This window comes from Microcaecilia unicolor, chromosome 10, assembly GCF_901765095.1.
Source record: "Microcaecilia unicolor chromosome 10, aMicUni1.1, whole genome shotgun sequence".
NCBI lineage: Eukaryota > Metazoa > Chordata > Amphibia > Gymnophiona > Siphonopidae > Microcaecilia > Microcaecilia unicolor.
This window is the reverse complement of record NC_044040.1, coordinates 208754553-208768840: the sequence shown is the minus strand read 5'-3', so window position 1 is coordinate 208768840 and position 14288 is coordinate 208754553. Positions and strand designations below refer to the sequence as shown.

General features: G+C 39.5%; 1 protein-coding gene across 6 annotated transcripts in view; it reads right to left on the bottom strand.

Moving 5' to 3' along the window:
* The window catches only part of ATP13A3 (ATPase 13A3), a 131386-nt gene that overhangs the window by 54411 nt on the left and 62687 nt on the right, over positions 1–14288 (bottom strand). For all 6 annotated transcript variants that reach the window (XM_030215583.1, XM_030215581.1, XM_030215587.1 and 3 more), the window contains 4 exons: positions 12672–12689; positions 10615–10768; positions 10411–10531; positions 3723–3847 (listed from right to left, as the gene is read on the bottom strand). In XM_030215583.1, coding sequence (XP_030071443.1) covers positions 3723–3847; positions 10411–10531; positions 10615–10768; positions 12672–12689 — 418 coding nt within the window. The remainder of the gene's footprint in view (positions 1–3722; positions 3848–10410; positions 10532–10614; positions 10769–12671; positions 12690–14288) is intronic.

Genomic DNA, 14288 nt, shown 5'->3' with positions numbered 1-14288 from the left:
TCTAATGGACCCGAGTATAACATCTGAGGATGGCACAGAGGCTGGCAAGTAATGTTTTTCATTACATTTTGGGGGGATAGGAGGAGGTTAGTGACCACTGGGGGAATAAAGGGAGGTCATCCGGTTATTTAGGGCACCTTTCTGTGCCTTATTATAAAAACAGATCTAGCTCAAAAAGTCTTAGTTTTAGTCCTGGACGTTTTTGTTTTCTTCCATTATGGCTAAAAAACGTCTTATGTCTTAGAAACAACCAAGTCCCACCCTGAACACGCCCCTGATAAGCCCCCTTGAGATCTGGATGCACTTCTGATGGACTTTTTAAAAAAACGTCTAAAAATTGGTTTTGAAAATTCTGATTTGGACATTTTTGTGAGAAAAACGTCCAAATGCTGCTTTATACCACTTTTTAGACGTTTTTCTGTTTTGAAAATGAGCCCACATAGTAACATAGTAAAACAGTGGCAGATAAAGTCGCCAGAAAAAATAAAATCTCCAATTGCTTTTAGTACCATATTATTGTTAAGATGTACTTCTGCTCACTGAGTAGCTGCTTTTCACATACTTGGAATACTTTTAGTAAAACTACTCATAACAAAGTAGCAATATCAGGAAATTCATAGTTTGGATGATTCAGATGGTAATTAACACAAACAAACGAATAAAGGTCTCCATCTCATCCTGACATTTAATTCCTAAGGCATTATTAGTGCTTATACAGCAGACGCCTATATAGCACATAAGAGAATTTCCCATCCATGAGAATGTTTTCTGCAACTGACATTGTCCAAGTTGATTTATGTATATAAGATAAATCCTTCACCCACAAATGAGCCAGAAGGTGAAATGTGCAGTTCATGGAAAGTTACAGAATTGGCTTTTTCTCTCCCTTCCTTTGCACATGCATTGCTTTGTTTCAGCGCTTTGGATAGCCAAGTGACAAGCTGACTCAATCTGACCCTGACCTAGGCCATTTCTTCCCAAACCATTGAGCTTTACCTTGCAAATTTTGTGGTTGTACTTGATATGCTTGAATTAGCATGTAGTCTCTTCTGTGATCTGGTAATTTTGGAATTCTCATGCTTATCATTGGACCTATACAATCCATGATCATCAGACTATCTAAGAATAACACTGAAATATTTGGCTTTTTAACAACTGGAAAATCGAATATATGTAAGCTAGATTTTAATGCTAAGAGATTTATTTCCTAACAGAAAACAACAGGTCTAAGTTGCCTTTAAACTGATATTCAATTAGGTAATGTAGATGTTTTGGCATTAAATATAATTTTCTATTGTATTATCACTGCATGAGTAAAAGTTCTTCTTGTAAAGAAGAAATATGGCAAACATTCACTAGAATGAAAAAGTTTCAGACATGGACATCAGTCAGGGAAATCTTAGTCACGTCTCATTTTAGGAAAGACTATCAGTCATTCCAAAAGGCAGTTTCTTTTTAAGCAGGTCTACCTATTTCTTGGAGTTATCTGGTTTTATGATTCAGCTGCGAGTACTTCCTGAGGTTAATGGATTCACAACTAGGAACTTATAAAGGTCACATCAATAACATTTATAGCATGATAATCACCGATAGGGCATTTTCTTTTGAACCTGATGTTTTCTCGTGCTCTTTGCAGCTTCCAAATCAAATCAGAATCAAACTCATTGTAGCAGAGCAAATGAACATCAATTAGCCCAAACATTTTAGGCTGTAGATGTACCCACTGGGTAAATTCGAATACCAGGGTCCTCCACTACCTAATTGTTGTTTGTTAAAAGGTTTGATATACCGCCATTTCACAATAAAAACATTAAAAAAGTGAAACAAGTAACGCAAATTAAAATAGGAAAAGTCGCACTCATACTTGTGCATCTGAGTATATTCCCCCAAACCTTTTCCTACCAGTCCCTTTATCTTCCCAAATACCTTATGCGCGCAAGGCAGCACGTTAAGTGCTAAAGCATTACTGCAAGGGGACTTACACATGGGCAAGCCACGGAAGTGTTGCTAAGTATAACATCTGTTATGCACTTAGGTATGTCAACCTATGCTAGCCATTGACCTGGCGTGAACTGGTCATGTCTAAAGTCTGGCATGGCAAAGCAGCTTTACGTTAGCATTCTATAAGTGTTTAGGCACACCCAGATGCCATTATAGAACTGGTATTCAGCACCCACCATAATGGTGCCTAAATCAAGGCACCAAGTTATAAAATTGAACCCAGTGCTTTTTGTAACAACTAACTATGGCTGCATCATGCAGGCTACACTAGCCTTTTTGAAAGTCTGATGCAATCGTGTTATCATTTTCTGCCCATTGGACTTATTTTCCTCTCTTGGCCCAAAAGTGTTTCACATTGCTGACTCTTCATTTCTCCTACCCCCACAGTTGCCATTAGCACTATGCTTTGTGTCCATCCAGAGTATGTTTAAATTCTGTCAAGAGTTTTGGGTGCCATTATCTTGGGTCAGTAGGCTATTCCAGGCATCTACCATTCAGGAAAATGCTAAGGACCACTCTTCCTTCCTCCTGAACTCCCCCGCCTGTAAATTACCCGCCTATAATGTTGCCCTGGTCCTCCTTTCCTCGCAAGTCTTCACAAACTGAAAAAAGTACAAGCCAAAAGAAAACCCTACCAGGAAATTCCCATCCTCTCCCTGCTGCCCACAAAAAAAAAAGAAAGCCTCTCTGGCCAGGGATACTCTCTTGCTATCCCAATAGGAAATATTTTTTTAAGACAGCAGGGAGGACAAGCAGGGGATTTCCTGGTAGGTTTTCTTTCAGTTTGGTGTTTTTGTGATTACTATTATTTTCTTAATCTGCTAGAAACTCAAAAAAAAGGGGGGGGGGTCACATTTTGGACAAGCAATTTACAGGAAGGGAGGAAACAGTTATGGGACAATTGTCAACTCTTTAAAATATTTTTAACATTCAGGCAAGGAGGTCGGCCCTGGAATACATAATATTTTTCAGGTCTAGCACAGCAAATAACCAAGTCACCCCATCTGCCACAGACAGAATTTAGTGTCAGCAGGGACCCAGCCCCACCGGTATAGGCAGAACCAAAAGACCCTGACCCGATTAGAGGACCAGGCAGTGGGTGTAAGGGGTAGGAGGGAAGATAGAATGAAAAGAGGGAGGAAATGGTGAGGAAGATGTTCATCAGACTAGCGTCTCTCAGCTATTCACTCACAACCCATCAAATTTCCAAATATGTATACAAATCACACACTCAGTGAGATATACCCCACCTACCCTCTCACTCATTTCAAACACGCCTCTTTGCAATGCTTAGAGCATGCAGTCTTCAATCTGTTTGATTTTAATTTCCCTTTAGTCCAGTTCACTCAGTGACAAACCAAGGCCAGTGGCCATAGAAAAATAAGCCAGCAGATGTCACTATAAGCAGAGACTGGGACCCCAAAGACTCCCTCACATCATAAACAGCAGTAGTGCTGCACACGTTAAAAGAAAAACATATTTGATGTACAACCTGTGAAATATTCAGAAAAAAAAATAATACAAGTTCTTCTTACCTAGAAAATGAAAACTGAGGGATGGAGGTGGAAGTATGTGTTTTAGCATGATAAAATAGGAAATGCATTTATAACTCATTTTTGGAGTAGTTTGAATAAACTGAGGAAAGAAAGGAGAGGTAAAAGTCAAGGTAGCAAGAGAAGAAGTAACATACATTTATAATCTAGAAGAGAATGCATTCTAACCTGTAACCATCACAGTGCGAATGTTGGCTTTACTTAAATCTTCAAGAACAGCAGGAGTTTCTTGCTTCAATTTATTTTGCATTATGATTAAGCCCAAAAAGTCCATGTTATTTTCAACAGCATCTCTGTAGCCAGAGAGAGAGAGAGAGAGAGATTATTTCTAGGTTAACAGCCTTAAAGAAAAAGGTTACTTTGCTTTGAGACGGTGACTGCTGGAACACAAAACAACTGATTGACACTAATCTACCAAAGTGACTGAGTTTATTAGAAGCAATTTCCCCTAGAAACATAGCAAGGCAATAATTCAATTACACTCTGTTCTGAGGCAGTACTGGGACCACTGTTTCACCTCTCTTCACACCCACTATGTTATCCAAGTACGTCAATGAGGCCATCTCGTCCCATAACTATACTATTCTCTTCCCTTTTGAATCCAAACTACTTGAATGTGCTATCTTGACTTTCTTTCATCTCAAGCTAGATCCACTACAGTTTGGCTTTTGCCCTCTACATTCTACAGAAAACAGCCCTTGCCAAAGTCTCTAGTGAGCTGTTCCTAGCCAGATCCAAGGGACTTTACTCAATTCTGATTCTTCTTAACCTGCTTGCTGCTTTCAACACTACTGATCACCACCTACTTCTTGATATACTGTCCTCAACTGCAGTGTCTTGGTTTGCTTATCTCTCCTTTCAAACTTTGTGTATGCTCTGGTAGATCCTCCTCTACTGCTATCCCACAATCAAGTCGGTGGAACCTTTTTCTTTTCTCTCCCTATGCTTAATCCCAGAGCCTGATCTCCTCCCATGGGTTTCAGTACCATCTCCCAGATCAGAAATTTCACCAGGAATCCAAGCACAACCCTCAAAGATCAAGGAGGCCCAACCAAGTACTGAAGTCGCACCAAGGACTAAAAGAAATACAACTGATATTAAAAAAAAAAAAGAACATTTTAGTTGGTTTCCTGCAAAATTGATAATAGAATCTAGAATATTTTATTCCTAATCTAATGTTAGAGGATGTTGTCTTTGAAGGTGGAGAAAGTCTATTTTGATCTATCACCACCATAGCCCTTCTTAAGAAATTCAGCAAAGTTCTTCGATGACAAGATGTGGCAAAGATGCAGAGGTCTGGACCTCATGACTCTTAAATGATCAAAAATTGGAGGAGGAGATGGGCTCTATTCAATAATGTTATATGTTATCACACTGTTCTTTGAAGGGGGAATAAAAACACACACACATACTGTTGCAGAGTAAGAATTCAGCACATCGCAACATCGGTGCTAACTGCTACTGATGATGTTGGTGCCACTCACAGAGGAGTGGAGAAGATCATTGGCATCAATCTCCACCTCCTCAGAGCTATATTAAAGCCAGCTTGGAGAGGGATCTCTGCACAGCGCTCTGGTTTTCCTTATAAAGGTACAATGATGTTTTCAGAACACAGTTTCTACCTCTGGAGGCAGGCCTCTGCCACTTGAGAAACATCACAAGGATTATTTCTTTAGCACTCCAAATGTCTTACAGCTTTGTGTATCTATGCTGAAGTTATTGTTTAGAGGATTTAGGAAACTACTTTTCTTTCACAGAAGCCCAATTAAAACTGCTAGAAAATTTATCCTTAACTTTTGGGGAGCTGTGTTCTTTGCTCGAGACATTTTGGTATAGCTCGAACAAACCCTGCACACAAACTCTCTCCAATACAGCAAACAATGCTTGTGGGTGTCTATGATTCACATTTTACGATCATATAAAAGGACATCTTTTAAAACCAGACTTTCTGTCTGACATGTCAGCCACAAACTGAAAAAGAAACTAAACTACGACGGAGAGGAAAATCACGTTTTCACTGACTGACAAGTCAAACCAATCTGATCACTATCACTGAAAAAAGAAAACTGGACTACCATTAACAGACACCGACATCAATGTGAGAACACCTGCGCAGGCTCAGAAAGCTTTTTAAGAGTGCACTGGGCTTTGGAAACTTAACTCTTGCGCAGTCATCGAGTGATGTCACCAACTATATGGCTGTGGAGATCCTTGATGTACACAGAGAATTAAAATTGCAAACATGATCTGGTCTGGTTACAGATAAGCTACGGAGCACTTTTGAATATACAGTAATGAAAAAAGGATTGTGAACTGCCTAGGTCCCAACTTAAAACTTGGTAAGAGAAATATAAACTTCACTGAATAAAACACTCATATAAAAGGATATTTTTATTTATTTATTTAAAGATTCAACAGTATCCTTTTGTGAATCCTTCATTTAGTAGCTGATGGCACCTCTTTGAGCAGAAAATAACTTGAACACTTCTCATTTCTGTGATCAACGTCTTACATTATTCCCCAAAGAATTCTGGTCAATTCCTTCATATAGAACTGTGTGAGCTCTGTAACATGTAAGATTTTTGTTGAATGAATAAAGAAATATAAATCTGTCTGCATTATTTATCCAAAAGAATTTTCCTTCTCTTACCAGCTTGTAGATTAACAAAACGTTTTGTCTTCCCTGATAATTTTCTTTCCTTTAGTCGCAACAGATTAATGCAGATTCTTTGGGTTGTGACCATCTACCAGCAGATGGAGAAGTGTTCTCTGTCTTACAGCAGTGTTTCCTAAGTCCAGTCCTGGAGTACCCCTTACCAGTCATGTTTTCAGGACATCCACAATGAATATGCATAAACTTGATTTGCATACATTGCCTCCGTTATATGCACATCTTATACTTACAACTCCTCTATCTCCTCTTGTGGGTCATGTGAGTTCTCCTATAGACCCTTACATCTCTTCCTTAGATTCGGCATCTCTGTTGTTGGAGGAGTTAATCGAGTTCTTTGGCAGGGAGTCCCAGTGGAGACAGGAAAATTCCTCTTCCGGAAACAAATAGTCTCCATATCTGGGTTGTCTGGCCCAGATGAGGGAGTCAGTCCTGTACCAAGTGGGATGACATTGGTAGATGCTTGGAATATAGTTCTCGCACTGACCTATTTCTTCAGGTTTTATGGATAACAATTCTTCCTTTTCTAAGGGAACTGTTGCTATGATGGGAGAACATGAGGATAGACTTAACCATATGAAGAAAATCATGCATAAGTTGGAATCACACCCACAGCTGCATCAGAAACTGTGTGGCTCATATTAAGGACAGTTTGGTTTTACACTGTCAAGCTAAGCATTTTGAGAATTCTTTGAGATCTAGTAATCTTAGATTCCTTAATTCTCCAAAACCCCACCTGCTACCTTTAGAGTTGATTTAAAAATATTTTTTCTGAAATTTTGAATTTTTCTGATGTGTCTCTCTCTAAATTGTATTATTTGCCAAATAGAAACTCCTGGGGGGGGAGGGAGGTGGCTGGGGGAGAACATGGCCAGAATTTTAGACTCCGGATACTCTGGATGTTTCTGCCTACATTTTTTTTTTAAGAGTCTTCTCACATTATAATCAGTAGGGACAATCTTCTAGTTCAATTCCTCAAAGAACATTTAATTTTAATCATGAAGCAGAACCTTGCAGAGTGCAAGATTCAACTGCGGCCACCTTGTTGGGCAGACTGGATGGATTGTGCAGATCTTTAACTGCCGACAGTTACTATGATTAAAATTCTGAAAGCATATTTTCTGCAAAAGGATTCACTACTTCATGGCCAAAGATTGTTTCTTTTTCCTGTCTACCATGCTACTCAAGTGAGGAGAAGGGTACTCCTTCAGTTAAGGCTTTGTGCAATGGCCATAGGGGCTACTTCTCACATTCCCCTACAAAGGTATGGTTTTGTCTTCAGGGAATCAGAGATGTTTCTGTGGAGTTAACACAAAGAATTTCCTATAGGATAAGAATGTTCAAATATTTAAACTGGATTTGTATACTGACTAAGTGAGGAGGATTGAGTTTGGTAACAGGAGATATTGATAGGTTGGGGCCTTCAGGTTCTCCCCCTCCCCCCCCCCCCTAGACTAATTAGGATTGTTTTATTTCTCCCTTCCACCCTTCTTTTCTTTCTTTCTTCTTTCAATAATGGAGGCTATGTGATACTGGAAAATTTCTTTACCCTAAGACCCACAAACTTCACTATATAGTTAGAATACTTGAATGAAAAGACCTTAGTGTCACCGAGGTCTTTCCTCCTTATAAGTAATCTAACTACATGGTGAAGCTTGTGGGTCTTAGGGTAAGGAGTATTTGTGGTGTTCATGTTTGTTGCCTAAGTCCTGGTTCTATTGTGTTGGAATATTGGAAAGTTTGCCTTTTCTTTTTTTATAATTTTTATATTACTATTTCTTGAATTGCTTGAGATTTCATATAATTAATGAATTCCAAATATTTTATTAAAAAATAAAAATAAATTTAAAGACACAATTGTGTCTTATCTTCTCCAGCTTTAAAATAATCCATAAAGATTATCGGGCAAAGAACACTGCTTTATGTAAGTGCTATCATGCTATTATTCTAACACAACAAAGAAAGAGTAACATACTTAAGGTCTTACTCTTTAATCTGGATTAAAGAGAAAGACCTGAAAAGCCAAACATACAGAATTCCCTTTCAATATCTTGACTATAAAGTCAAAAATCCTATACTAAACTTAGATTGTAGTTTAAGTTAAGAATAGACATTCAACCACCTTCTACCCTCACCACAATTACTCGCAGATAAAACAGCTACCTATGATTTTAGGGAAATGGAATGAATAGACTGACAATTTAAGAACATGAAATGTGCTACACTGGGTCTAGTGGGCCCAACATCCAGACTCCGATAGTGGACAAGTTCCCAACTCCCCAAATGGATCCATTCCTTGTTGCTCATTCCCAATGATAAGTAGTGGATTTTGCCAAGTCTATATGACTAACAGTTTATAGATTTTTTTTTTTTTGGTAAATTGTCCAAACCCTCTGGCAACAAATTTGATAGCCTGATGCACCAACTGAAAAATCTTCCAGCCATGAAGTTTCATACAGCATCCTTTTGTCTTAGTACCATTTTGAAGGATGAACAATCTAATTCTTAATTTTATAGTGCTCTATCATTATCTCCTCTCAGACAACTGTAAGTGAAAGACCTGTAACCCGTTTAGCCTTTCTTCTTAAGGCAGCTACTCCTCGCCTTTTATCAACTTCTCTAGGGACTGCATGCAATACTCAAGGTGCTGTCACAGCACGGACCTACATAGAGGCAACATGATGAACATCAATTTGTTCTCCATTCTTTTCTGATTAAATACCTAACATTCTCATTGAGTCTTTGGCTGTGCTGTATAAATCAGTTGAGGATATCTATGTATTGCCCACAATAACTACAAAATGGGATTCTTTTTCTGTGAGGCAACTTGGAAACTAGTATTACATACCTATATAGGTAGGATTAATTCTCTGTGCATACCACTTTGCATTTGTCCATATTTAATGTCATTGGCAATTTAAACACCCTGCCCTACAGCTGTGCAAAGTCCTCAAACTCCTCAAACTTTGTATGACTTTTACAACTATGAATAAATGTCATCTATAACAGTGTTTCCCCAAGTCCGGTACCGGAGAACCCCTTCCCAATCAGGTTTTCAGGATATCCACAATGAATATGCACGAAAGAGGTTTGCATATAATGGAGGCATTGTATGCAAATCAAGTTCATGCATATTCATTGTGGCTATCCAAACCCGACTGGTAAGGGGTAACTCCAGGACTGGACTTGGGAAACACGGATCTAGAATATCACCTCATCAATCGCTCTCTGTTCCAAGATCATTTACAAATATGTCAAATTTCCCTTCCTCTTGGTGTTTGGCCAGTGCAACACTAGAAAAGCAATCTATAATTTTCATGGTGAGAGTGACGCCATCTTATCCTTGGGGAAAATCTCTGATATTTCCTTTGTATTTATGAAATTGGCACTTGGTTATTATATGTTCCATAGTTTGTTCCCAATGGCCGCAACCATGTTCTGCTGAAGATCTTAATTTTCATTATTTATGAGGTATCCAGATCCTATATAATAATTCTCACCTCCAACGTTCTGTGCCTGGGACCGTGGCTCCCTAGGCTGGAGGTGGTCTGCTAGGCAGACACGCACTGATGTCACTGATGTCATGACAGCTGATTCCAAGGGGAGGAGTAGGGAAACACGCGCAACGTGTTTCCCTACTCCTCCCCCTGCCTCGGAATCATCTGTCACCCCCTGTGCTACGGCCCCCTCGCCTCCCCCCCGGACCGCCGAAAACCGTGACGTAAGATGCATGCAGAGGAACTTCCAGAGAAGATGAGGAAGGAACGCGAAGGGCACAACAACACTTCGGCTGTCGGGGGGTTGGGTCCCCCCCCCCCGTCAGCACAGGTAGTACACAACAGCAGCGGGGGCAGTTTTCAGCGGTCCGGGGGGGGGGGGGGCGGAATTGCCTGCCTAGGGCCCGTTTCCTTGCCTACAGAAACGGGCCTTTTTTACTAGTCTACCATAAAGAAAGATATCCATAGTCCCATGAGAGATCAAATCTAGGGACCCTCCATGTTGTGTTTCCATGCTACTTGTCCAGAATGGGTTATATGACTTTACTACACAAATATAAACCATAAATACCATATCAACTCTCCTTAAGTCAGATCTGACTAACTACATTCTTGAAATAACAGAGTATTCAGAGTAAGTCAATGCTACTAAACAGCAGGGGGGAAAATACCCTGTGCTCTTTCTTACCTATTAACATTTTGAACTTTGTGCCAAGAAAGCTTTGATTCCAGTCGTCTGTGTGCAAGTGCAATCACTCGGAAACCTTGTTTAGTATATTCCTCCAAGACTTCCGCAAAATCAATAGGAACTGAAATAAAAAAAAGGTCAATTAGTATTACACTATTTCTTAAATATTTTTGTTGCTTCTGAATGCTTAGTAATTTTCCTTACCTGTTGCTGGCTTGCACAAGCTAGCAACTACCTCAGGTGCTCCTTTCACATACGCATCCATCCTTTTCTCCCCTAGAACTTTTGCTACAACACCCATCCGTTGTAATGCTGAAGAAAAGGGAAACTGACGCACAATTCCAATTTCATACGTGGCCTGTACAAAAGTAGAAAAAATGAAAGCAAAGACCAAGAAATCAAAAGTTCTACACTTCTCCAATGACCGCCTAGTTTCAGCTGACAAACCCCCTTAACAGCATGTCCCGTTGTCTCCAAAAAAAGGCAGCAAATGTGAAAAATTTAAATTAACACTTTAGCAATAGAAATGGATTTTTAGAATACTGCCTATGTGCAAATAAAATACTTACACAGTATGTCTAGGCAAGTAACTAAAAGCAGGTTGAGGTGGCTTTCCTGAGGGAGTGGGGGTTGGCACAGAGTTTTGCAACTACACAGATAGTTTTCAATTTTAAGTATGAGCGTATCTTACCTCAGGGGAAAAACATATGAGCTAAAAGCAGGTCTAGATGTGTTAAACATAGTTGAATACCTATAATGGATATTCTCAGCGGACAGCAGGATCATCCTACAGCCACACTGATGTTAACATTATCAGGATGCACTGAAGCTGGATTAGCTCTCCTGAGCTCAAAAAACTCTGAAAAGGTTTGGAGGTTACATAGATATTCCTACATCTAGTGTACAACAGTTACCAGTAGTCTATTTATGAAGCACACTTCAACTCAGATGAGGTGGGATGGGAAACGTGGTTGTAGGATGAGCTTTCCACAGAGAACATCCATTACAGGTATGCAACTTTGTTTGCTACTTTACATGCAAAATACAGCAGTTGTCTTTTGTGAGCTAAGGGCACTATGTGATTTTGTGTAGAACTGCCTGAGTTCTGCTTTGTATATCCAGCAGCTGTTACAAGCTCTTAATCATGAAGTGGAACTTGTGCTAGATTAAACTCTGGCCACCCTGTTGGGCAGACTGGATGAACCATGCAGGTCTTTATCTGCCAACATTTACTATGTTACTACGTATGCTTGGCATAGAAAAAGAAATGGAAAAGGGATAGAATTTGATATACCACCTTTGGAGGAGTGGCCTAGTGGTTAGGGTGGTGGACTTTGGTCCTGAGGAACTGAGTTCGATTCCCGGCCCAGGCAGCTCCTTGTGACTTTGGGCAAGTCACTTAACCCTCCATTGCCTGCCGCATTGAGCCTGCCATGAGTGGGAAAAAGTGCGGGGTACAAATTTAAAAAAAAAAAAAAAAAATGAAAGCGGTTTACATTTTTGTACCTGGGGCAATGAAGGGTTAAGTGACTTGCCTACAGTCACAAGGAGCGGCAGTGGGAATCAAACCGAGTTCCCTAAGCTGTCAGGCCACTCCACTCTGAGTATGATGATCAAAAGACACTGAGTACACATATGATGGTTCCCAGACAAACTCCACTGATAACTGCTGGGAATGGTTTGGAATTGTTTTCATTTCCAATGAATATCATTAAGATGCACATGTGTTTGCGCATGCACCCTACGGGGAACATGGTATGTAAAGAAGGTGCACTATTACCAGTGGATAACATTTGATTCAAACAGCCTCTCTGTAATAATCACCCCATAGGTCAGCTCTGATATTCAACCTACAGAACATGAAACTGGCTTGGGTTTTTGTTGGGTTTTTTTTTTGGGGGGGGGGGGGGGGGGGGGAGGGGAGGGGAGGGGTGTCTCTATTTTTTTCTTCTAGCTCAGATGGAACCACACCTGGAATCCTAGCACCTGAGCCTTCATTTGCAACTATCGGGGAAAGTTCCTCTGTTTTTAATAAATCTTCCTTCCCACTGTTTACAGTGTGATCATTGCTGACCAATACCTGGGTTTGGAATTTTTTGATTTATTAATCACTCCTTCTAAGTAAGGCTTCAGGTGGCATATAAAAATGCTACTGAAGTGTTAAAAATAACTAACTAAATAAATAAATAACTTGGAAAAAAGCAAAAATGTTAAGCAGCACATCAGACAGGTCATTAAGAAAGGCATAATTTTTAACTTACCGAGAGCTCAAACAATTCCTGCAAAAGAAACATTGAGAAAAGATCTTCAAAATTCCAAGAAAAATTGACACTTGCTAACATGTTCAATCTATATACTTGATATTCTGAAATACATTTTTCTCGGATCATACATAAAATATGGGTAAGGACAATTCTACCCAGCTCCTGAAAGCATCTCGCCCTTACCAAGATAAAGTATGTACTTGGATCAACAATGTGCTTACTTTCACCGAGGTAAAAAGATGGGCCTGAAGTAGTTTGCGTTGGGGGAGGGAGAGATAAATTAGCTTAGATTACTTTTTCAAATCTATGCATATTTTCAAGGGAAAAAGGTACCCACAAAAGAAGTAGGTGCAAATCTGTGTGTGCTTTTTCTTACGCACTTTTCAAAGGGAAAGTACGGAAAACAGATCTTACCTACTAAATTTCTTTCCATTAGTCCCAAGGGATCAATCCACAAATGTCAAATGTATGAATGTTCGCATGTGTGTTGCCATCAAAATTCAAGCAAATTAAATGTCAAATGTATGTATGTTCGCGTATCATATTTTAAGTTTGAGCCAGGGCATCAAAACTTTCCTTTCTGGGGCCAAGGATGATGTAGAGCAGTAATTGTCAACCTTTTTCATTTTTCAGCACACTGACAAGGTGCAAGAATTGTTGAGGCACACCATCAGTTTTTTTTTAAGGATATAATATATATTATTTCAAGAGTATTAAGATTACATAAGTACATAAGTATTGCCATACTGGGAAAGACCAAAGATCCATCAAACCCAGCATCCTGTTTCCAACAGTGGCCAATCCAGATCACAAATACCCGGCAAGATCCCAAAAATGTACAAAACATTTTATACTGCTTATCCCAGAAATAGTGGATTTTCCCCAAGTCCATTTAATAACGGTCTATGGACTTTTCCTTTAGGAAGCCGTCCAAACCTTTCTTAAACTCCGCTAAGCTAACCGCCTTTACCACATTCTCTGTCAATGAATTCCAGAGTTTAATTACACGTTGAGTGAAGAAAAATTTTCTCCGATTCGTTTGAAGTTCAATAATTTTTAATCATTGTGTTACCTTTATAGTTGGAATATTTTTTATTGAAGATGCAAATTGGCCATCATGTTTCTAATACCTCTCGAAGTGTAGCAAACTGCACTATGGTAGCTGCTGCATTTGCAGGAAACACCTGGTAGCAACTCTAAGGCACATCCCCTGCTTGTACCACACCAACTTTAATAGGTATTTCCAAGTTAGGTTTTAATGAAGCAGTTGATGCAGCAAAAGGGGAGAGAGTAACCCTCAAAGAGCAGAAGGTACAACTCTAGCCACTTTTCTGGTCATACTGGATGTGCATGCTGATCTTCATCTATCATCATTTACTATGAGCTATACAACAGTTAATGTGGCTCTACTCTGACTTAGCATGCAACACCTATCACAGCTTAGTAAATAGGTCCCAATGTTAGCAGTGAGTCATAAAATGGACAGTTTTCAAAAAGTTTCTGTAGATTTAGAGTTTATTGGTACTGTTACCTATAGACTTTGTACCACTTCTCAAACGGAAGGTGCAAGTTTCCATTTCGTCTTGCAGATCAGTCCAGAATCTTGTGTTTTAT